Here is a 24,022-nt window from a genome sequence, read left to right on the forward strand (position 1 = left end):
GCAGGTGTGTCTGTTTGTGCATTATTTGGGGATGACGACAGTGTAATACGTACCTTGGTGGGGAAGTAGCGGCTCGTCTTGAACTCTTTGAGGAAGGCGGACATGAGGACGGTGGAGAAGAAGAGGACGACACACCAGAAGAGGACGTCGGGGATGTAGGGGCCGTGGGGACCACAGGCGGTGCCTTCAAACTCCCCGTGCAACATCTCGCACTCCTACTGGCACCAGAGGACACGGTGATGACGACGACGGGGATGATGGTGAGAATAAACAGGACGATGAGCAGGAGGCGGGCGGGGGTAATGATGCCAACAAAAATGATTAGGGTGACAGTGAAGGTGAGGGCGATGACGGATGTCGGTGTCAGTGATGAATTAGTGACGTCTGGAAACCAGCAGTCTGGTATATTCAGCACGGCTTTCAAAATATACATTTATTTCAGTACTTGATTTTCACATACTTATTTAAGCACACAGCATGATTCATCAATTTGCATACAGTCCACTTTGGCCTCATGTTACTCTGCCTCCCTAAACATTTGCTGCTATACCGTCCGTCTAACAAGCATGTGTAGGAGTGATGCAGCAGTTCCACCACTGGCGTGACCGATTTGGGCCCAACAGTGAGAGAATCCACTCTTCACACTGCGTCTCCATGCTCATTCTGCACGGCTAAATCCTGTGAAATCCTGCCAACATGTTCTTAATCCTCGCCTAGACTTATGACGCTCCTTGATAAAGCGAAGTGTGGGGTAAGCGAGACACAACGCGGTGCCAGATGGTAAGAAATATCCCCAACTTTCTTGGGTATTTTGTTTGTGTCTGGTTTGATTTTGGGGTCTGCAGCTGGGATTTAAAGTGTGTCTCCTGTTAGCCTTTCTTCGTCTCTTCTCTACTCAGGATCACACTTTGACTGCTATTTCTTAACAGCTTACAGATCCAGATCTCTTTGGATTCATTAACCATCATTAGAACTCTACTTGAACCCAAGAAAGCCTATTTTGTCAGTATATCTATTTTCTATGTAACTTATGTTATATTTTCCTCCAAATGTCAAGTGTTCCTTACCTTGACCTCCAGCATGGTCCAGTTGACCTGCGAGGCCGTGATGTTCCTCTCCTCCCAGAAGCGCAGAGTCTCATTGCTGGGGTCCCTGGGCTCCACACAAGCACACCTATAGAGGATATTTTTTATATTATAAAAATATAATTTTTATTTTTTTTGGTGTTTGTGAGCTTACTGAAGGCTGATGGCCCCTCAGGTGAGTGTATCAAAATTTGTATCTACTCAGATCGTCTCTCAGAATATCAACCTGGAACCACAGGCTGAAAGTAAGAGGGACAAAAATAGGATTTTGGAAAGAGGAGGGAGATATGCCCCCCGACGGGATCACATTTTATGATTAAATCTCAAACTAGACTGGCAGTCAGTAGAGCACGTACCTTCCCGAAGGTGAAAAATTCCCTATCTCACAATGTTAAAGGAAAGTGATAAAAAAATTCCTGGATCCGTCCCTTTAACCGGATCTGTGCCGAAATGTGATGGGCTCTTCCCTGACCCATGCCCCATCCCTCCAACAAGTTGGCTGCAAACCGGTTCAGTATTTTTTTTGCATAATCTAGTTGACAAATAAACAAACAAATCATTAAACAGACATGAGTGAAAAGATAACTTCCTCGGTGGAAGTGAAAAAACAACCAAATAAGCTAAGTTAAAATAACTTTTACACCATGTGGTTAGAGCAGGAAACCTTATGTTTTTTCCGCTGCGTTTGTGATCTAAATACCCACTCACTGACACTGATCACAGTTTAAGTTATTTCTTAAGCTAAAAATGCAAACGAAAAACATTTAGTGGTTTCTCTAATGTGAATTTCTATAATCCAAATATTTATAATTTCGATTTCTTTGTAATCTGTGATATTAAACTAAAGATTTTGGACTGTTGGAGAGACAAAGCAAGCAAGTTCAATATGACTTTTGGGATTAGTGATAGCCAGTTTTGTTTTTTTTTTACTATTTTTGACATTTTATACGGCAAGCAACTCATTTAATTGAGCAAAAAATTGACAGATTAATCAATAATGAAAAAAAACAGTATTTGCAGCCCTCTAATGCCCACATATTCCATTGCACACCACTTCTGATAAAGGTTCAGCCATCAACATGAAATGACTTATTCTGCTGGCATTTTACAAAACTAAATGTCAGCATTCCCTGCTGTTCACTGCACTAGAATAGAAAACCGCAGAGGGAGCTCCTGGCTTGACGTAGCCACTAGCCTGCTTCTGTAGCAGGATAATGCATTGATGCTCCTGACACACACTCAACATGGGATTATTCACCATAAAGCAAAATCCATGGCTAAAGAACAGGACAGCATGTCTACTATACCTCTGCGCCACCTGTTGTTTCATGATGCAGCAAACCACTTGAGCACTTGTGTACAGATGGGTTGAGTTTATACTTGACTTTTTTATTGTCATCTTGTGACAGTATAAGCAACAAAGTTGAATTTCCCCTTTTATTTTTTTCCTGTCCATTATTTCTCTATCCATAATTTAGTCATACATTCCAAAACAGAAAGCCTCAGGATTTTATTTATTTTTATTTTTTCAGTTTCTATAAGTATTTTTTCTAGGGCTGCAAGTAACTATTATTTTGATTTTGATCAATCTGTCGATAATTTCCTCCATTAGTCAATAAATTATGTCCACTAAATGTTAGAAAATAGTTAAAAAGGCCCATTACAATTTCACAGATCCCAAGTTGACATATTCAAATGCCTTCTTCTGCTATGCCAACAGTCCAAAGTCCACAGATATTGTGTGAAATATCAGAGAAGAGCAGCAAATATTCACGTTAGTGAAGCTGGAACCAGGGAAGATTTGACAGTTTTGCATAAAAATGACGTACACAATAGTCAATCTTCCTAACTGCTGCAATTCCTTCGCTGTCGATCAACTAATCGATGAGATTTTGCCAAATTTGCCCGGTTAAAAGTGTGCCAAACTTATTCCTGTTTGCAATCTACCCATGGATATACAGACCTTTATCACTGGATTACTGTGATACTGAAGAAAACTTAAAGAATGATAATTCTTCATTCCGCAGTTAGAAGAAGATAGTGAAAAAATGCATCTTCAAAAAAAAAAAAAAAAAAACCAGCACTAAGAAAAAAAACAGCTGTAGAGGATTTCAAAAAAGCACTTACGAGTACTGTGTGAGTTTCTGAAGGTTGTTGTTTTTGTTGATGGGGTAATGCACTCCCAGGTGGATTAGCTTCTCCAGGGCCTCATAGATGAAGATGATGCAGATCAGTGCAGCAAAAGCTTCCTCGGTGAAGCGTGTGATGTAACAGACAAGTGAGCTGGCATCAGTGGCCACCAGCAGTAGACAGAAGAAGGCCGTCCACAGGCCAATACAGGCCCTCAGGGAGAGGTAGGAGAGGCCGTAGTCCCTGAGAGACAGGGCATGCACACGCGTGTACACACACACACACACACACACACACACACACACACACACACACACACACACACACACACGCACGCACGCACACACGCACGCACGCACACACACACACACACACGCACACACGCACACACGCACACATACACACACACAGGGAGGGAGTAAAGGGATATGCAACTAGATATGGCATCCCTACTCAAGCAGAAAGGACACGCATCCACCATCAAAATGGAAATATTCTACTGCAGCAAACGCACAAATTTGGGCTCAAAAAACAAAAAGAAAACAACCCACTTGCAGAACTTGAAGAGGATCTTCTCAAAGACAAGAACAGGCCCCGTGCTGCCCAGGATGGTGAGAGGCTGACCAGCAAAAAGAGAGTAGGCTATTCCAGTCATGGAAGCCCCAAACAGGGACTCAATAGCACTCTGGAAACACAGGAAATAATGCGCTTAATCAATTGATTAACATTCTTACTTCATTCAGACGCATGCATGTTGCTTATGTAGCTTCCAGTTGATATTATCATATTTTCTCAGCAATAATTAACTAACTAACATTTATGTGTGACCACAGTGCCATAAAAATGTTTCTCACCACGCGTCCCTCTGTGGCCTCCCCCAGGAGTCCCCCGAAGGTGATGACAGGTGACATGCAGGCGCAGTAGAGGAAGAGGAAAGAGGCCAGACACTGCAGACTTATGGCATCTGTGTAGTCGGAAAGGTAGTGAGGAGCCTTTCGCTTGATGTCAAAGACTAACCCGCCAAACAATCTGTTGGAGACATTGTTTTTATGAGAAAAACTTGCAGCAAGACATGCGGTAAAAAAAGAGCTATAACATTGTTACCTTTGGACAGAGTCGGGCTGGCTGTTTCCCCCAGCTTTCAGTCTTTAAATATGAAGCTATAGTCAAGCTAGGCTAATCATCTCCTGCCCCTAGATTAATGTTTATCATACAGACACAAATGTGGTATCATTTTTCTCATCCGTCTTTGGGAAAAAAAGTGAATAAGCTTATTTCCCAAAATGCGGAACGTTTTCCTTAAATTCAACTGTATCATGTTCTATTACTGCATTGATTCAGACTGTATCAACTGCAGTATGATGGTACATCTCTTCACTGCTGAACAAATGTTTGAACAGAGCAGAGGACTAGTGAGAGTACTAGATATTTCTAGTATATTTACAGTGTTACACATCTGAACCACCAGACAAAATATTGAAAAGGGGTAAAGCAATCCCTGTTTCTATGTTGTATGTATTCATATCTGGGCAAATGTGTGTATGTGCATTTGTCGACTCCTGCATCTATGTTTGTATGACTCTCAGCCAGCGAGCAGGCTCTCCTGCTGCAGCAAGCCCGGACCGGGGGTGAACTAGCTGGAGGTGGTTGTTATGGCAACCGTGGGCGGGGCGTTATGCTTAGTCTGAGCAGTAGCGACGCCATGTCCCGGGAGGTGGCGGTGGGAGGGTGTAGGTGGGGGTGTGGGTTGATGGCTGGGACTGGGCCAACCTTAGCTGGGATAAGAGCCTGTACTGCAGCATACTGCAGCTCAGCAGCAGCACACCACTCACTCTTCTGCCACTAAACCACTGAGATGTACACTAAACACCCCCTGTGTGCTGCGCTATCACTTCATTGTATCAAGTTGGGGTCCGTGAATCCCCCTGGAGGTGATGAGGTGATTTCTGGATGATGACAACATGATATTGTTTCATCTTTAATCCCTTCTGTAAATCTCAGTGTTTGCCTTGTGAAATCATGCTGTCTCTTTACGCCTGAAAATTACTGTAAAAATGAAATTCTTGATGTCAAGACTTTTTCATGCGTGCGCTCATCAGGGGTGTATAACATTGAATAACTTAAGCAATGGGCAAGTCTGTTGCTAGGCAATATCTATAGAACATCAATGTAGCATCAAGAGCTGTTCCAGAGCTGTTACAGCAATTACGGTTTTAGGAGGGCAAAGGATATTTTAAAATTAAGTGCCAATTCTTTTTAAATGTAGGTATGACTTTGTTATTTCAATACTGTATGCATACACATAGTTACGACTACATAGTTAGTCATATTCATACAGTTTAGAGTGGGATATAAAGACCATATAAACCTGTGAGAGATTTATTGGAAAAACTCAATTTTTTAATAATTTTGATCCCAGAAAATGATTAAAAATAGTATGAGAAATACGACAGACTTGAGTGCTTATTAAAAGACAAGGTATAAAATGGTCCGGACCAGAGGTATGCTTTTAAGGGTCGAACAGAAATTTGAAAAAGCCAGCAGCCACTACTATTGCCTCATCAAGTTTTTCTCGTTGTGAATCAAAGTAATTAAGTACACTGTTTATTTACCAGTGAGAAATGTTAGAAATGATCCGTATCAAATTATTATTAGCCCTGGTGACATGATTACTATACTGAGGAAACCAGGAGTGAAGTGACTACAACACACACTGATATATGTGTCAGGATTAAACAGATTTCATTTCATTATTGCATGTGAATTCAGTGGTGGAAGAAGTACTCAGATCTTTTACTTAAGTAAAACTACCAATACAACTATGTAAAAATCTTTCATTACACTTACTGTAACCATATTATCTGCTAAATTTACTGAAAGTCATTTTACTGTTGTAGCTGCTCATTTTAACTACTTGATTTACTTTACAGTCAGATAGTTGAGTCCAGTTGTTCCCAACCAAGTGGTTGTAAAAAGGTCATAAGATAAATCCAAAGGAGTCAAGAGATAATTTGCTTGAATTCAATCTTAAGCCATATTTTGTGTTTTATAAACTTATCATATGTTTCTTTATATAAAGTGTTAATCTGAAAAGTAAGTAGTAACTTTAGCTGTGAGATGAATGTAGTGCACCAAAAAGTACAATATTTCCCTCTGAATTATTGTGTAGAGTAGAAGGATAAAGTAGCAAAAAATAAATATAATCAAGTGTATATATGTAATGAGTGTGAGGAGCAGTGTGCATTATTTGTGAGTGAGTATACTCACTTGGCAAAGTGTTTCTAAATAATGTAACATTGTTGCAATATTGAAGAATGTGACTTTATATCTGGCAGAGAGTGCTTAGATACCGCTAAACCAATAATGAATTAAAACTCAAACAAAGGGTCTTTGTTGAGTTGAAGTGTGAGGAATGATAATGGGCAAGTAGGGTAGTCTGTTTCTTAAGAGAGCACAATTTATAGTTTAGGGACAGGGAGGCAGCTCTCAGGCGACAGGAAGGCGGGGACAAAGCAGAGCTTTGAGAGCTCAAGGCTGTACATCACAAATCATGCTATGTCTCTCTAACACTTACTTCCCAGTCCGCTGGAGCTCAGGGCCACCGTGCCCTCCGTGTTCCTCTGACTCTCCGAGATCTGTCACTCCATTGGGAACAGGAGGAATCTTCCGCTTTTCCTGCGTGGTTAAGATCTCTGTCAGTTAGTTGTCTGTTACTGGTCGCCACCATAAGGACAACAACAGGCATCAGTTGCACTTAAATCTCCACTGAGTAAAACTGGAGACACCAGATGTTAATTCCAACGTACTTTTAACTGAGTTTAAATGACACTATTGATCTCTTATGCATGAATCTAGCACATTCTGACGCGCAGTTCATCTGCATAACAATGTAACAGCACAATAGTGTGTCATTAATTCACCACAGGAGCCTAATGACAAAGAGGAAAAGACAAACAAGACCTGAAACAACCTCACTACTTTTTTAATCATCTGAGGAAGCTTTCGGTTAGATAACAAAATTTCTCTCCCAAACAAGATGGCGGATCGCTTTTGAAAAATACACCAAAATAACTAATGGAGGAAAAATAACTAATGTTTTGTAGAGGATTGAGAGCAGCACCCTGGGGAACAGCATCAAAGCACAGAGTACAACACAGTTGAGATTAGAGACCGCAGTACAGAGTAGAAGGAACTCACAGGCACATTATGAAAGAACAGTGTGTGTGTGTGTATATTTGTATATATATATATGTATATATATATATATATACATATAAATATAAATATATATATATACATATGTGTGTGTGTGTGTGTGTGTATATAAAGAGAATCTGTGAAAAAATGGGAAGTTATGTGGTTTAGCTTTTTGATTGGCAGCAGTGGACCTTGTCGTCCTTTTTACCAAGTGATACAAAAAAACATTGAACAAGAAGTGTTTTTTCTCATTTGTTATGTGAAAAGAAGCATACCTGAGAGGGCACATTTTTAGGAGGCTCTATTCTGATGGAGGGGTCCCACTCTCCAGGTGGTAACACTGTCACCTGGTCCAGGAACTCATCAATGCCTGCCACCAGGTCATTCCTGTCTTTGGCTTTGTAAGCAACATCATGGAAAATCTGTGGAGGAGATGAGGGGAGAGACGATGGTTTCAATAATTATTGCTTCAATTGTCCCCTGTGTTCTTCTATTACGCTGAATCACTGGGTGTATTTTCATGGATTTACAGGTGGAAACTCATACACCAGCGCCACAAACGGTTTATCCAGCAAAGGATTGTTCCTTTCTCCATACATGATGAGAAGAATATCTTCAGAACATTATCATACAAAGTGAATCTATAGAGGGGTGTGGTGCTTTCATGCATCAGTTTTCTGAAATGTTTATTTGTTTGTCAGTAATAGGATAATAGTTGATTTATATGGAATACAGAATGTGATACTTGCTCACTATTGCTTGAAAAGCAAATCACATTGATCTGTATCTTTCATTCCCATATATGATGAAGTAGGCTGACATCCATACCCTTCTATTTTCATACATCCCAGAGGACTGCTACCATGGAGAAAAAAAGGTAACGTCTGGCTCTGATGATCGTCACGACCAATAGCTCATAGCCAAATATAAAAAATATCCCACATTCATTATTCCATGTTTGGGATACAACTATGAGTATTTGACCCTACTATAAATACATGATTGTAAAACTTTAAGAAAATAAGATCTATCTTGAGATTCTTACATCTTTAGTGTCTCTTGCTTCTTTAAAATATCTACAGTACGTAATAAACTTTTTTTATCAGGGAACTGGCATCCAGTGGTGGAAAGTACAGTTATTCAAATCATGTCCTTGTTTACTGCAGTAAGTGCAGTTTGGAGGTACTTGTACTTTCCATGAGTATTTCCAATTTCTACTACTTTCCACTTCTACTCAAATGCATTCTAGAGGGAAATAATGTACATTTTACTTCAGTGCAATTATTTGATTTGATGTAATGTTCAGTGTAAAAAAAATCTCTCTCTTGTGGAGTCATTTTAGTCTGGAATTGAGTCTAGGCTACAATGTGTTAGCATCTTCCTTTTTCTAGTGCCATGACCTGCATCTTATTTCAAGATACAGGCACTAATTTCTAGTACATTTTTTTAAACAAGTTGATATAATTAAAAACAGGTTGACATACTCTTAATGCACTGCAAAATTTTTTTAGGGCTCAATTATAGACAAAAATGTCTTTGTAGATTAGACAACAGACAACAAAACATGCTAATAATTCTACAGTATGGCCATTTGGCATAAATGAGTACTTTTAAGTTAATTTTGCAGATAAATCTCCTGTACAATTACTTAAGTAATATTTTCAATGCAGGACTTTTACTTGTAATTGATTATCTTTCCATTGTTGGATTATTACTCTTACTTATGCAAAAGATCTGAATACTTCTTCCACCCCTGCTGGTGTCATTACAAGAGCCATAATTTTAACCTTGATGTTCTTGCACTTGGGCCTCACCTCATCAGTCATCAGGGTAGCAATAGACCGGCCAATTTCATGATACTGTGGACCTTTTCCCAGAGGGCCAAGCAGGATGAAAAGAAACCTGTTCAATACAGGGGACAACAGATTTTGGGTACAAGTCAAATTATTTTCTAATGAAGCATTCAGGGGACTATCAACTCATCTATCAAAACTTGACATAGAATAGAGAGAAAAAGAGAGACGGAGACAAGCAGGGGTTTAACCTGGTGGTGATCGGAACCTCAGCCAGGCCATTGAGCAGCACAGCAGGAGACAGGCGGATAAAAGCCACCACAGGGCGGTCTAGGAATTCCAGCTCCCCCACCAGGACATTGGATGCCTCAGCACCAGGAGGGATCTTCTTCATGAAGTGGAGGTCAATCTGTGAGACAGAAAGAAACCAAAAAAATACTACATCTTTGGACAAAAGGTCCGTATAAATGTTGTGTTCCGTTTTTATTTTTATTAAAAAAAAAAACAAAACATAAAAATATGGTTGGATTATAAAGGTAGATTGATTGAAAGTGGTTATTATAGTAAATCATCTAAATAAAAATTTGAAATAATGGCTTGATCTGACTCTGACGGTCCACACAACAAAAGAAAATAAACTTTACCCCGGTTAAATTCCAGCTAGTTTCCCAGGGCAAGAAGCTTACGGTGACCATTTCACATGTAACCCAATCTTGGTTAAATATACAGCACTAGTTACGTGTCCAGCTATCATTGACCATAGATAAACAGCCGGATCAGCGGTGGGTCTGGGTGCTCACCTTGCTGAAGTCGACAGCACTGTTTTCTCGGCTGACGTCCTGTTTGCCCTCATTGTTGGCTGGCTGGGACTGTGGTGAGACCGTTTGGCCTGTCAGGCAGAGCAGGAAACCAACAGCATGTCAATTTCACAGAGGCTCAGCCTATCACAACACTACTTTCCCACACAAAGACAAAGGTCTCCAGTGAGTGACTACAGGGTACAGTTACATTCTCTGAAAAACATGATACAACAGTGGACTTTTGTTGTAGGTGCCACACCTTTATTTGTGGAAAGGTTTAGCCCTAGTGACAAAAGATAAAATATTGTACCTTCTTTCAGAGTGTACCTGGTGAGTTAGTTTAAAATTAATCAGTGATGCAGTGGTGATTTTAGCTATACCTTTGACTAAATCTTCTCAAATCAAGTTTAGTAAACTAAATAAGGTGCAATCTTTAACTTTCACTACAAATGTTCATGTATCGACTGATGGGTGAACATTTAAATAGCTTTTTAAATATGCTTTAGTTTTGGTGAAACAAAGTCAAAGATTGCTCCTTTTAAAATTTCAGTTTTAAATTACTTCTTGTGATGTGAGTACACCAGTTGCAGCTGTTTGAGCAAATCAAAGCACCTGAAGGGAATGCTAAGGGAATGCCTTTCCAGTAAGGGTGCGATGCTACTGCCTTTAAAGAAATTGTTTGACATTTTCGGAAATACGCTTAATCACGTTCTTGCCCAGAGTTAGATGAAAAGATTGATACCAATCTCGTGGCTATCTATTAAAATTTGAGGCTAGAGCAAGCAGCGGGAAAGCAGTTAGCTTAGCTTAGCTAACTGAGAACAGTTACCCTGGCTCTGTCCAATCGTAATAAAATCCACCAACCAATACTTCTAAAACTCACTAATTAACAGGTTATATTTAATTTATTTAACGTCTAATAACCCTCCATAAAATGGCAAATTATCGTTTTACCCTTACAATAAACATAAATAATTACTGAGCTTCAGAGGTGCTGGTAGCTGTAGCTTGATATTTAGCATACAGACATGAGAGTAGTAACAATCTTTTCATTTAACTCTCTACAAGAAAGTGTATAAGCGTATTTCCCAAAATCTTGAACTATTCCTTTAAATCCCAAAGGCAACAAAATGGAGATTATGTTTTGTGTTATTAAGTTACATCATGAATTTATGTGAGCAGCTTCAACTATTAGTAATTGGTGACTGTTATGAGTTTAGAATATGATTCCCAAATCTCCTATGTTTTTTAGTCATCAAACACATTGTTGACGATGCTAAGAAGTGGAGAGCATTATCATGAAAACTGCACAAGTCCTGTTTGGCCACACACATGATTAATTCTGAAGAACGACTGGCACTTGACCAGAGTTCTTCCTTGATGTTGAAAGTACAAAGACTTCTGCATACTTTATACCATCTACTTTTCTCTTTATTACCTCACTTTTAAGTCTCAAAAATAGAGCCACTGGAGGAACTGTGATCTTTGCGTAAGGACAAAAGCTGCATGAGTTTAAGAATTCAGAGGTTTTCTTTTTCTTTTTTATTTCTTTTCTTGAATGCACATAACTAATTTTTAACTCTCATGATGATACTCTCCTCTTTCAATGTGTTCCTTTATACTGTATACTGTTACTACTACTACTATGTGTACACTTTTAGTGTTAAGCATCAGCTGAGGCATCCTGGTTGCCTGTGCAAATTTCCTGCTCTGTGTCTTCCTGTGAGATGGGACAGTAGCCTTGAGCAGCTGCCTGAAGGACACTAAGACGTTTGATCTTGGTTTCGCCAAAGGGCATGTCTGGGATCATGTTGCCATGGCTCCTGGAGGAGCTCAAAGGTGATGGAGGGGTGAACAGACATGACATGCAACACACACACTGTGGCCATGCCCCACAGGAAACAGCTTTTTTGGGTGAAGCATTCTTGGGGCGTGCTTTTTCAGGCAAACCCTGGGGAGATTTTATGGTTTGATAATAGAGGCCATTTACTGGTTAAGTGAATGACACATATGCACACACATGCAAAATACAGCAGACAAGAACAAACACATACAAAAACATGGAGAAACACAAACAAGAGGAGAAAATGAGATATCAAATAGCTGTAAAACAGCAAGTCACAGATGGACACACTGGAAAAATCATGCCAGGGGTTACAATATTATACATAAAAACATACTATATATATTTACATATAACAACATATATGGTCACCATGGAAAAAGGATAAAATTGGCAACTGACAGGTGTGTGTGTGTAGGTGTATGTGCGATCAGACCATTTGCTCACCATTCTTGTCCATGGAATGAGGCTCAGACTGCTTCTTGCCAATATCAGCAAAGGAGCGTACAATTGGGATGCGGTTGGCCAGTTTCTTGTGGTTTTGGTGGTGGTGCTGTTTGAGCAGGGCCTCGCGGATCCTCCTTCTGGCATCCTGACCAACAGGGCCCGACATCTCGTGCTGATCCAGAACCATGTCTGAGGAGAAACAAACGGATGTAGGTTTCCACGTTACTCTTTAAACAGTTCATATAAAAATTCACAAAGACAACTCGTGACAAAGTCAGTCCCTTCGTGGCAGCCAGCGATGCTAAGCTGATTATTTCAACAAAAACCAACCCACTGCTGTGGATTTAATCACACTAAACCATCAGATCTCATCAACAGCACAGTTTTTCCCAGATTAACATCCTCTTTGATGCCCTCAAAACTATAACACAGTTCCCTTATTCCTTCCTAAACCAGGTCAAATGAGACTGTACATGAAGAAGTGAAGCATTTTAGATTGTCAGTCAAGCAAATCATTGGGTGGACCTCTGTTGACATGTCATGATGCTTGCCTTGTTGTTACAAAGCTTTGAAATGGTCATTTAGTGAATTAATGTTGAAACAGCAAGGCAAGTTTATCTGTAGCAAACCTTTTAAAAACAAGACAATTGAAAGTGTTTTTTATAAGATGTACAAATTATTAAGCATTAAGACAAAATTTAAACAAAATAAATATATAAAAAGATATACTGTATATAAATAGGATGTTAAAAAGAGTAAAATAAGATATAATATAAAAATAAACTAAAATTATAAACAGATTACAATTACAATACAGTTACACTGCAGTGCAATATATGACTAAATACCCCCAGATTAATTTAATAAAAAGCAGTGATGAACAGAAAAGGTTTAAGCCTCAATTTATAAAGAAGTGAAAGTTGAAGCAGGCCTCCAGTTTTTCAGGAGCTTGTTCAGATATGTGGTGCATAAAAACTGAACGCTGAACGCAGTCTGAATGGTTCATAACGTAGCTGCAGATCAGAAATGTAGGAAAAGTAGTATTTTAAGGTTAGTTCTTTGTCACACAAAAAGCCAGTGCAAATATCTGAGAATTGTATAAAGATTTGTAAAGACCTGCAAAGACACCATTACAGTAATCAAGTTTGAAAATGAAAAAAATATCGGGTTGCAGAGCTAGAAAGAATTGAGCTCTTTAGCCCACTTGTCCTCATCAATGCTTGAGGCTAGAAGCTTGAGGCTACATTAGCCACTACTAGCATACTATCACACAACAGCATCTCAGACTGAATTGTCGGTAGTTGTGGTATAACTACACAACTATACTACACTGTAGTGTAGTTGTATTTTGGATGACATAGGCAGCAGGTTTTGACCAGGAAGAACAATGTGTGGAATAGAAAAGACAATATCTCTGGTTCCACTGCATTAACTTTTTGAGCATTTTTAAAAACCATCCATTGTGAGTTCTACAGTGTTATAGAAGTACAGAAGTATGTATGTATGTGTATTGTCTGCATAATTATGGTAAGATATTTTGTTGTTTCTCTGTAATCTGAGCTAGTAATGTTGAAAAGAAGAGGTCTGTGAATGGAGCCTTGCGGATCTCCATGTCATTAAGGTCATATTTTAGGTTTAACCAATGAGCTACACAAGACCATAGGGCACTTTTCAGCCCCAAGTATTTACCTGCAATCTCCTCCAGCGAGTTGGCCCTCATGTCCAGCATCACGGTTCCGTTCATGATGCAGCTGCGAAGCTCGAAAAGACTGTGTAGAGACAGAGTGGCTACGTACGGTTTACTCCACCGCTCACCACCATCTTCAACATCTTCCTCAAACTTAAGCCACCTGCACATGAACAGAAACAAAACACAGATACCAAAAAAAACCCTATTTTCTAATTTTCCATCCCAACAGTGAGCATTTTGGTGGTTATTTGACATTTTGTTGGCAAAGCATGACATTTACACATCAAATAAGTCCAAATGTATGATGTGTTTTTTTTAAAGTTATGATAAAGATACATTTTACGCATCCTGATGGCTATAATCATAGCCCCATGATAAAAGCTTGCAGTCATAAACAGTCTCAGGTGCAACAGAGGAAAAACGCCACAGCTGGCCAGACCCTGCCCATCTGGCCGACTGCAGCGGCGTACCTGGCTGTCTCTTTCCATTCGGCGTCCTCACCCTCCCTGAGACAGATTTCATCCAGCTCGGTGAATAGGGCGTGGGGGATGTGTTCCTCATCCCCATCCTCTGTCCCCAAGAGAAACTGCACCCTCTGAGCTGGTGTGTCTGCTGCAGCAAAGGGGACAGGTGGAGGACAGGTGGTGATCGGTAAAGGAGGAGGAAAGAAAGGAAGCATTCATTTGGAAAAAAGAAAGTAATGTTCATTTGTGAAAGAGTGAATTCTTTCATAAAAATGTACATATAAATAAATTTCATCAACTAAAACTTGTTTGAGTTTTCTTCAGTCCATCTCAGACACCTACTGTGCGAGGGCGATTCTCGTCCATCGTCAGCCGTAGAGTCCCTCTCCTTGGACCTCTTCCTGTGTCTGTGTCCATGGTGACGGTGACGTCGGTGCGACCTCCTGCCCAGGGGTACATGAACCCCGATGTAGAGAGTGCGGTGACCTGAAAGCAACATAGAGGAGACAACCTTAGACTTTTTAGTCTGTCCCTCAGTCTAGACTTAAGAGTAAAAACAACTTTTCCACTTTTTATAATATCATCAGCCTCATGTTTTCTTTGACCTGACATTAGAGTATTTCTTTATAACTTTACAATTTTCATGTCTTTAAATAGAATAGAAAGCTTCTTCATTGAGGAAACTGAAATCAAGGGTTTACATTCATGATAAGGTTCTTTTTATTTAAAACTATACAGAACAGATAATGAGACCTAGGCCTGTATGTATCAAACTTCTAAAAATGAAATGAATGCTCTTAGCAGTGACACCCAACCAGGGATACTTGAGACCCAAGGCATATTTTGCAGTTGCCCGGGAGAGGATGGAAAGATTGTAGAGTAGCTCAATTAATTTGAATAGAAATTATGATTTGATTAAAAAATATATAAATTTTCAATTGAGTTAGCTGTAACACCTGAACACTGCATGATGGATTGAGAGCATGTGAAAATGAGCTAGCAATGAGCAGATAGGGCAAAACAGATAGGTAAAGTAAACAGTTGAAATAGTTAGCTTAACAATATTCACTGTCTCTCAGCAATACGCTATACTGTATGCGTTTACTTGAGAGCTGTTCTCAAAAGTAACTAAGCTGTAAGTATGAGTAAGTCCCTTGATAAATGTGTGTTTTTTACTCTTAAGTTGGCCCGTCATATATTGAGTAGTGTTAAATAACATCCAGTTTAAATTCAGTTCAAATGAACACATTTGGATCAGGACAAGAGGTGTCCATGAATGGGTACCCGAGCTTATCTGACAGGGGGGTGGGGGTACATCAGACAAAAAAGGTTGGGAACAGCTACTCTAAGGAGTCATCATAGGAATAAAAAACACACATTTCTCAAGTGATTTAGAGCTCTGTGTTAGTTTTATTGAAGTAAAGTCCTTATTATCTGCAATAGCATTTAACACATGAAATAAAACAACAACAATTTGATATATTTCTAATATATGAATAGGGTCAAAAAGAAATTGTCTGAAATGGAAGCAAGAAGAAAATCAAATTGGAGCAGGGAGATGTACCTCGTCTGAGAAAATATTTAATACAAGGAAATTGCAAACAAGGAATATGTCTGGCAGGTGACTGCAAACAAAACCAATCCCAGCTGTATTGTTGTTGCTTGTGGTCATGATGATGAAAAGAAAAAAAGCCTGACATCTAGTCAAATATATGTTTGGAGATAATTTCTTGGAAGATAGCAGCAGCTACAAATAGTAGAATAGTAGAATTTGAATTATACATAGTGCTTCAATTATTTATTACTCATCATGACAAATGCAATATTCAGTCACTCCAAACTATGTCTCAGAAGCAGTGCACTGATTTCAGTGTCTCTGTATGGTGCAGCTATCAAGAACCCCAACAGGCCACTTTTAACTAACATCAGAGGGTATTTTTAAGTCAAAAGAGGTTTCTGAGTACGAGTAAAAGTGAAGGATTTTTATCGATATTTCTTTTATTTATCTTTCACTGAAGTCCAAAATTTCAATAATATCCCTTTTGAGATATTAGTGAGACAGGATTCAATCTGTGCCAAGACGTATCATCAGCATAGCAATGGTATATAAAACCATGTGAGTGGATAATAGGACAGTGGGAGTTAGTGTATAATAAGAAAATAACAGGGTACACCTATGAAAAGTATGCTGATGCTTGAACACTTGTGCCTTTCCTTTAGTTTGGAGTACAGAGAAACATTTAATCTAGATTTATTCCTAGCCCTGTGATAATAAAATTTCTGGTTATGCGATTCACTAAACCGCTGCCTGTAAGAATTAACAGTCTGCTACAGGTGGTTTCCCTTTTCTTTAAAATTTGTGTGAAATAAATCATGTGGGAACAGCCTAACAAACCTCACAGAAAAAGTTCAACATGTTTCTGTGTACATTGTTTGATTAATCTGTACAGAACATAGATGTGTGACAACAGACAAGATATAACATGCGTTATATAACATGCATTTATTAGTGAGCTTTCGAGGTGCTGTTAGGTGGATTTTGATTACTTTGGACTGAGTGACGTTGGCTGTTTCTCCTGTTTCCAGTTTTATTGCTTGGAGTTAGCTAAGTGATGTGTTGATGTGGTACTTTGAGGCTCTGACTTGGCCTTATGTCTGTTATGAGATAGACAATGCCCCCCCCCCTTAATAAAACGCACTCAGCTTTCTTACCACTAAACACATCTGTAGCATACCACTAACTCTTGCAGATGCCGGTAAAGTGAAAGGAATAACTGTAATTCACGCAAGTTGTCATGAGACTAGGAATAAGGTGGATAGGCTTTCAGAGCTTGTAGCTTGCCCCAATATTAGCAACAAGGGCAATGAGAGTGAGAGTGGGCGAGTGGCTGAGTCACCTCCCCCGCAACTCACACAGTGGAAAAAATGTGCAGCAAAATAACAACTATCAAAATACCCTGCAATAGGTAGTAGCAAGTTAGTCGGTTAGAGTGGAACCAGAGAACTTTTGTTCTCTAAGTCTTATATATTTATAATTAGGGGTATTTTCATTTTAAATCAATACAGAACAAATAATGAGACTGGGATTCTGAAAGGATATTGTACAATGTGAGCACAAGGACCTTTCTCTGCTATGTGTGTGTTTGTCTATGTCTTTGTGTGTGCGTGCACACATGAGTGTGCATCCACAGGGTCAGTGTGAAGATAATGCAAGCTGACTTTCTCCTCTTTTATTGCAGCCGAGCTGCCTGACTACTGCCTCCTTCCCGTCGGCCCTTGGCTCAATGGCCGGACACAGACAAGACTATTGGACACTCTGTTCTCTTCATCTGCCTCTTACACCATATGAGGCGCCACAGTGTCCAGCATAATGTGACACCAATGGACCTATACCCAGGGCGATTTGATGCTTGGGAGCTACAATGTAGGGTCCATCAGAGACAAAAGCTTGGTTCCCCATTAGATATTTCCTTTGTTTTTACCATGGAGAAGACAGGATGAAATATTGCAAAGGAATCACTGTTAATAATACATTTTGTCTTCTTCACTGCTGGTATCACCACAGCTAAAGTACAGCCAGTTCAATCACACTGTACCAAGTTATACTTGGTATATAATATCTATATAACAAGCAAAATATTCCAAGATGGCATTTCTTAAATCTCTCTGTAATCTAATCAAGGATGTAATTTCCACTGGGGATGGGGGCGCATGCCCACCTCACTTTTCAAAATTCTATTTTTGTCCCCCTCATTTTTTTTGTTCCAGGCTGATTTGTACATTAAAAGACAACTAAACAGTGTCCTCTTATCACCCAACTGCCTAGATCCTGATGAGAGAAGCTGTGAGTTGATTTTTAAATGTTAAAATGCTCATCTCAGTTGCCTTCAGTAATCACCGTTCCCTCTCTTAAGCTTTACAAGCAGTAGAAAGTGATTTGCAGACTTTTTTTGCCTCTGATTTTTCCTCTCAGGCAACATCAAATTTGCCCCTACCTTCTTGACGGAGCTTGCTGGTGCTGAATGCAGCTTCTGTGGAAGACTGTAGATTCTACTCAGTGCTGAAAAAAGTCCCCCAGCTCCTCTGTATTTTCAGGCAAACACCCTTGAATCCAATCTATTATAGGAAAATGTTAGGGATCCCCTTCTGCCTTCAAAGTTAAATTCCTAACTCAAGATAAGCCATTTGTGTAAGTTTGGGAATAAATTAGCTTATTCTGTTTATGGTCATCAGAGTTACAGGGAGAAATCTCAGTATATTTTCTCAGCTGTTTAGTCTGAGTGGAAAACGTCCCAAGTGAATGCCATAAGCTGTTTTCACTTGCTTGGAGACATGACTAATCACATCATAGTGCTCTAATCAGATTTAAGCAATGCACATAATATAAATTGCCAAAGAGGACAAAGTCACCACAGCATTTGAAAAGACAGAGTCACCCAGTACCCTTCACCAATAGAAATCCAGGATAATGGTGAGGTCTCAGAGGGCGTTATGAGAAAATTAACTATATGTCAAAATATATTTGCAGTTTGGGAGTGTATCTTACTCTGTCAGAGCTTGTAGGAATGTAGATGCATTCATCCAGAGCAAACTGCCGTTAGCATCGAGTAAATTATGTATGTCGGACAGGGAGGAAAGAGGAGACACTGATTTTACACATGAAGCCAATTTCACAATAAACAGCACATTCCAGCAGACAGGAACAATAATGTAGCACTGCAAAACATAAGGACGGAGCAGTAGAGCTTTAAAGTTCATGAGTCAAGACTCATGAGTGGTGGCCTCTACAAAAATAGCTCTCCTCCTTCAGGCCTGATCTACTGCTGATGTCACAGAATGTCTTTTCTCTTTTTCTTCTGCGGCCACGTCTCAGTGGCTTTCAGTCAGTCAAGGCTTGTATTCACGCAGTGGTGCCGTGCTGAGTTTTGATGTTCCACATCCTCAAGTATTTGTGTGTGTATTCATATAGGTACTGCTTTACATTGCCACTGAGAAAAGTCAATTCTGATTCGCTGGGGGGTAATTGGCTCTGCAGTCTCTTCACACAATTGGCCCTGACAATGCAACTCTGACAAAGCAGCGCTGTTCCAAATTAATTCTCTTATCTACATTTACTTGGCTATGACTTGTCTTACTTATTCAGGTTAAATTTATGCCATGGTACCAACACAAAACTTCTATTCAAAGACCATACAATACTTATTCTTTGATCTCTGGACAGTGGCTGCAGTAAAAACTACTCTGTCAAATGCAGTTAAGAAAAAAAACATACTTCACATCAAGAGGTTATTAACCTCCATGTTGTTTATTTTTGGGTAACTGCACAAGTCGTTCATGATCATTTTTATTTAAAGGATAGGCTGGCAACATTCAAAAATTTTTTCACTGTCAACAATTCCTATGAAAATACCAACAGCAACAATATGTTAGTCCATCTCTCAATACTTACTCACTTACCCAGTCTATCTGTAGCTTCTAGCCCCAAGCACATTGGTTCATACCGACAACACAAAAACAGATTACAAATATATGGTTTCATTTTTTTTAAAAAGGCTCAGTAATTTCCTTAAACAGCTGGTCATTGTAGTTTTAGCAAACACTACTCAAATAGCGGGAAATGGTGCATTCGTTGTGGACTATTTTCAGCGGCGGTTTAATCCACGTGGTACTCTAGTGAGCATTTTTGGCAGCAAAATGGTGTCTGTGGGACAATAAAAATGAACTACAATGTGTGTTCATGGTAATGAAGGAACAGTCACCAAGTGCAACAGTGTGGCTCACTGAAGTGTTTTTAATAGTTTCCGGAGATCAATAGTGCTCTATGGCACAGAGGAAGAAGATATATCAGGCTATGGATACACACACAATACTTTTCACTAGGATACGTTCAGTGTTGGTTTTGGTCTTATCAGGTGATTTGTTAATAATAAGAAAATGACAGAATGTCACCAAACTTATTCTTTAAAGCCACTGTCGCTGTTTCTTTTGTAACCATCTTACATAGCATCCATTCTAATACATTTTTCATAACTGGAATGCAAACCAGATGGAAGTGAGTGGAAACCAATCCTGGACTGGAACTTAATCCCCATGAAATCACAACTGAAAAAGAATATATGATGCTAACCTTTTTGCTTTTGTCCCAAATGTGAGTGTATCAGAAGGAGGAGGCAGAGTTTGGAGGGAGATAAATTCAAAAGGATCTCCTTCTCATATGTGGTGCTGACGCAGTGTCAGCGTTACCACAGTGTCACACAGAGAGCTAGTCATTGTGGCAACCATCATCCAAAGATGAGGGTCCTTGAGATGAAAGCCTCATCTAACCAGCAGCGTGTCAGAATCAAAGAGTGACATCTTTGTCAGCTGCCTTGGTGAACGTTGCCTCGCAACAAAAATACAGCGGATACAGATGCAATAACTGATTCTTCATATTATCTGAGTATTATATGAGAGAGAATTCTAATGTTTTCTGTATTAATGAGAGTTAATTTTTACATTTTGCCGTTTGATTCTGTTTGGTATGTTATTTGATCTAGATGGCCCTTTGTCTTTTTTCCTTTTTCCCACACTGCACTTTCTTAACTTACACAAAAGGCTACTGAAGTTGGGTTGGCAAGTTCCCCTTAATAAACCCACATTACAAAGCTTATACATCTTTAGTTATGAATCTGTCATATTCAATGCATCTGAAGAAGTATTGGGACTGAAGCAACAAGTTTAAAAGTGCTTTGTGGACCTTTTTTGTCCTGGGTCATGGCTCTAAGGCTACATGAAGGCAACGTAACTTACTGCTGCGTAGTAGACAGCCTGAAATGAATGTCTTCAGAGACTACTCAGGACTGAAAAACTGGTCTACGAACTTTAAAAAAAAAAGATTTAATCTAATAATTTAATACTGTCCCAAAAAGACTCTAGAATGGAACATCTGTCAAAAATAAGATAATGTGATGCAAATACAATTAACTATCATAAAGTATCAGGTATCTATAAAGGTAAATAAAGAGGATTTAGGTAGGGATACAATTTTGGTGTTTACATAGCATTTGTATTTTTTTTTACCACCATTATAATGAAAACACAATAAGTAATTACAGCATAATTAGTTATTTGCTCAATTAATTCAAAGGTTTCTGTTGTTGTTAATGCTGAAACTGAACCTGAATTTCCAGTCATCTACGGGCTGCACATGTAGGAGGGGAGATAGTAGCAACAATAGCAAGAGCAAGAAAGTGAGAGTAGAGGTAAGCGTGCTAAATAAAATTACAAGTTGGAAGGGATGGGGATGATGAAGTAATGCAACCATGGTGTACTTCCTTTATAGCTTAACATTAGCTTTTTACTTCTAGTGATTGTATTTAGGCTTCAAAAAACATACAAGCGGTGTTTACTTGTGAAGATTATCTTGCTGAATAAAATGTGCAAGTATCATAAAGTTTTATTTGTCACGGAGCTTATTTTTGTACAAAAATCAATAAACCAATGGGATTTTTCCATTGGCTTTTAGGCGAGGGAACCATGGTGATGTTAACCTCCAGGTTGCCCTACAAAAATACATCAACCCTGCAGCACTCTATGACCAAGGTTTTATTTAACTCACCAAAATGTTATTTCAAAATGTTTTTTTTTCTGTTCCTTCCAGTATATAGAGTTTATCTCTGCTACACAAAGCAGTCAGATCACTCATGTTATTTAAAGATAAAATATAGGAAAATATCTCTTTCTCCTACATCATAAAATAATAAGACAGCAATAACGTATCTTTTTCAACAAGCTGTTGGTTCTTTTCAAAATGTAACTGTGCATTGGAACAACCAGAACATTTACACTAGGAGATTATATGGATGTTATCCCACAGTGATAGTCTTTAATCACAATTAAGATAAGAGAAGGTATATAAGATTATTAACAAATGTTATCCAGTGAAGCATTACATGAAGAAATTTAAACCTGATATTGATGTAAATTATTCAATTCTAGAGCTAAGTCTGAAAGATACGTTTATTTTGGGTCTGTTCTCAAACTAGAAACTTTTCGCAATATCTTGCTGGTTTTATTATTGTTGTTAAAGGTCATATGTTTCTTTTTATAAGCAAAATATGCGATTTGGTTTCCATGATTTTCAGAGATCTAAAGACAAACTATTTTTACTTAAATTTCTTTATCAAATTTTTTTCTAGTCCTTTATATTTTTCGTTTTTTGCATTTACTGAAACTTTCACATAAAGTTGTTAAAAAATCTGGATATGTAAACCCTGGAACCGATTTTTTTTACATCATTTTATGTTCAAGGTTTGAAAGGGATTCTGGTTTTATTCAGCCAAGTTAAAAGCTTCTTTTTAGAACAGCTTCCTTGTCTATTCAGGAAACTGTTGATGCAGGAATTGTCATCTCTATCTCCTTTACAATGGATGAAATGCTGACGCAAACAGATGTGCAGAGAATAAAGCCCTTGCTCTTTGATGCTGCAGGACTCACACCAAAACCTAATATCCATTTTGTAATTATTTAGACTGGCGGACAGACATTTGTTTCTGCTATCAAATACAACTATTACTTTGCGGGGGCATGTATTACAACAACCCATCAACCAAATTACTGTTGAGCTGCGTTAAGGGAAATGTAAGCTCCAGCATTTTTTGAGATTTACACCCTAGGGCCTAAACAACAGAATATTTCATCGTTGGCTGCATCAATTTGGTCCAATTTTTTTTTAATGTGTCCCCAGCAAGTCCCCTAACTTTGGGAAAGTGCAATTCCAGATCACTGTGCGCCATTTCTTTAATCCTTTTTACTGAAAATGTGAATGTCCCTCTCAACTCTGCGATGTAAACGTTAACAATCACTTATTGTGACTTACCTTCTAGTTCTTCCTTCTCAAAGTTGGTGTTGAGCATGGAGCGTGTGCCCCCGCGGTCCACCACTGCCTCCTCATCAGTTCTCTATAGGAGACACACACACACACACACAGACACAGACAAATGGTTCTTAGTCAGCAGTAAAACAGAAGAACACACAGGAGCAGGTGTGCTGCATTTGATTTGGGGTATGAACATTTGGCATAAAGCCACATTAGAACAATACTCTCATATGCATTCGCACACATACAGATACAAAAAGACATACAAACTTTTTAACATATATAGAGAGTTGACACATGAATCACATAAGTCACCACTTAATCAATGTTCATAGTACATTTCACATTCCCCAATGCTGATCTCTGACTATGCAGGCTTCATGGCACATGTCTGTCTAAGGAGCATTTCTGTCCTCACTAAAGCAAAATCCATATTTCATTTAAATGCTACAAATTGTTATATAAGAGTACACTCCCCCCTCCCCACCTCCTCCTCGCCTAGTAGAGGGATGTGTCCTGAAATACTCACACACACACACACACACACAAACTCGGCATTATAAGGCTAACTTCTACTGACTGTCACCATGGCAACAAAAGGCAGGCTATTGCAATTTTGAAAAAGCCACGCTCATCTGCTGAGTGGTAGATTACGCTGTTTTTGAGTCATGATTTTAACAAGAATGCTTCATTGTGCGTAAGCCTTAAATCATGTC

The 24,022-nt window shown here is 39.0% G+C and overlaps 1 protein-coding gene across 1 annotated transcript in view; it reads right to left on the minus strand.

Moving 5' to 3' along the window:
• The window catches only part of LOC120798040 (sodium-driven chloride bicarbonate exchanger-like), a 50,677-nt gene that overhangs the window by 7,376 nt on the left and 19,279 nt on the right, over nt 1-24,022 (minus strand). Inside the window, exons 2-16 of the mRNA XM_040141984.1 lie at nt 23,307-23,388; nt 14,792-14,935; nt 14,456-14,597; nt 13,985-14,145; nt 12,296-12,484; nt 10,006-10,094; nt 9,457-9,614; nt 9,227-9,314; nt 7,688-7,834; nt 6,790-6,890; nt 4,070-4,244; nt 3,767-3,900; nt 3,213-3,458; nt 1,068-1,173; nt 54-215 (exon numbers count right to left, since the gene is read on the minus strand). Coding sequence (XP_039997918.1) covers nt 54-215; nt 1,068-1,173; nt 3,213-3,458; nt 3,767-3,900; nt 4,070-4,244; nt 6,790-6,890; nt 7,688-7,834; nt 9,227-9,314; nt 9,457-9,614; nt 10,006-10,094; nt 12,296-12,484; nt 13,985-14,145; nt 14,456-14,597; nt 14,792-14,935; nt 23,307-23,343 — 2,079 coding nt within the window. The 5' untranslated portion in view covers nt 23,344-23,388. The remainder of the gene's footprint in view (nt 1-53; nt 216-1,067; nt 1,174-3,212; nt 3,459-3,766; nt 3,901-4,069; nt 4,245-6,789; nt 6,891-7,687; nt 7,835-9,226; nt 9,315-9,456; nt 9,615-10,005; nt 10,095-12,295; nt 12,485-13,984; nt 14,146-14,455; nt 14,598-14,791; nt 14,936-23,306; nt 23,389-24,022) is intronic.

This window comes from Xiphias gladius, chromosome 13 (assembly GCF_016859285.1).
Source record: "Xiphias gladius isolate SHS-SW01 ecotype Sanya breed wild chromosome 13, ASM1685928v1, whole genome shotgun sequence".
Taxonomy (NCBI): Eukaryota; Metazoa; Chordata; class Actinopteri; order Istiophoriformes; family Xiphiidae; genus Xiphias; species Xiphias gladius.